The 1590-nt window shown below is 25.5% G+C and overlaps 2 protein-coding genes across 3 annotated transcripts in view; one reads left to right on the forward strand and one right to left on the reverse strand.

The window, feature by feature from the left end:
* LOC106680633 (uncharacterized) overlaps positions 1-1590 on the forward strand; it is a 160192-nt gene that overhangs the window by 151035 nt on the left and 7567 nt on the right. Inside the window, exon 15 of the mRNA XM_014420493.2 lies at positions 152-380. Coding sequence (XP_014275979.1) covers positions 152-380 — 229 coding nt within the window. The remainder of the gene's footprint in view (positions 1-151; positions 381-1590) is intronic.
* Positions 1-1590, reverse strand: part of LOC106680634 (TBC1 domain family member 31-like) — a 40940-nt gene that overhangs the window by 13237 nt on the left and 26113 nt on the right. The window lies entirely within an intron of this gene.

Below are 1590 nucleotides of genomic sequence, written 5' to 3' on the forward strand. Positions count from 1 at the left end.
TAAACTATTTGTTCTTTTTTTGACCGCAACCCTGACCATCCACTTATATTTAAAATTATATTAGTATTATTCACTTTCTGTTATTCATCTAGTGGTATAATAACATAGTTTAAGCTAACCCAGATTAGTAATATAATTTTAATTTTTTCAGGCAATTAAAGAATTTGATATGATTAAGGAAGGTGACCACGTGATGGTTAGCTTGACAAACAAGAGGGAATCATTTTTACTTCTTCATACTTTACATCAATATCAGTATTATTCTTCTTCCAAAGGGAAAAATTTCTTCCTTGGAGTATTTGTGGAACACTCTCTTAAAAGCAATAGTGTTATTTCATATTTAGAACCTTTGGGTGTGGAAATTTACTTTGAAGAAAAAAGTAAGTAAAATTATTTATACACCCCCCAAAAAATGAGAGTCGTGTTTTTAAGTTGTAATATTATTGTTAAACTAATTTAAACTTGAAACATCATAATCATGACATCAATTAGCAGTCTTCTCCCCTGATGATTTGAAAGAAACTCAAATTCTTATTGGAAGTTGAATTTTAAAACTATTTTGTACTTCAGGCTTGTTCAATTTTCCGTACCTTTTTCAGGCAAATAATCAAATATCCTAAAAACCGTTTGAGGTTTTTTATGATTGACCTCTTCTGGATACGTCGGATCAAAACAGTAACAGATGTAAATTTGCCTTAAAATTGTATTCCTATGTTATATATTGAATCCATTAAAAAAAAAAAAATTCCCCATTACATTGGTATTCCAGAATTAGGTGCACTGAAAAATGATAGTTATAAGGATAGATAGAACAATATCTCTTAAAGATTGACCTATGGCACTGTTATAACCCAGTGTATGTCAAATCAAAATTTTGAAAATTGTATAACAATATATATAGGCAGTATAGGACTCCAATGGGAGTCTTGGCCAAAAAAAAAAAACAATATATATTTTTAACATCAGGTTTATTTAAACAGTTAAAACAAAAATACATCTGACTTCAAGTTTTTATTATTTTGAAAACAGTACACATAAAAAAAATTAAATTAAACTGAATACAAATTATATTAATTTCTACTTGTTAAATATTAACCAAATTATTAAATTTCTATAATTTAAATATTTTGAATTTCAAAAATTTAGCTTTATTGATATTTAATTCCAGAAATATTTGGAATATAGAGAAAAACATATTTTATTTATATAAGAAATGAAATTTCCTATATAATAGAAATAACTTAAAGTTTAAATAATAAAATATAAATATAAATTAAACCTTAAAATTCCAAAATATAATTTTTTTTATAAATGTTATTAAATACTTGTTTCTAGATTATCCATTTGAAGTTTATATGAACTGGCCTCCTTTTTATGAATGAATAGTTAGATCATGATCATTATCTTATTATTTACTTTTCATTCATTCCTCATTATTTCAATTTTCATGTTTTATATTTTATTTAGACACATTTTTTTATAACACTTATATACATACATACATTATATATATATATATGTGTGTGTGTGTGTGTGTGTGTGTGTGTGTGTGTGTGTGTGTGTGTGTGTGTGTGTGTGTGTGTGTGTGTG

This window comes from Halyomorpha halys, unplaced genomic scaffold (genome assembly GCF_000696795.3).
Source record: "Halyomorpha halys isolate HHAL.00 unplaced genomic scaffold, Hhal_1.1 Scaffold271.1, whole genome shotgun sequence".
Lineage (NCBI taxonomy): Eukaryota > Metazoa > Arthropoda > Insecta > Hemiptera > Pentatomidae > Halyomorpha > Halyomorpha halys.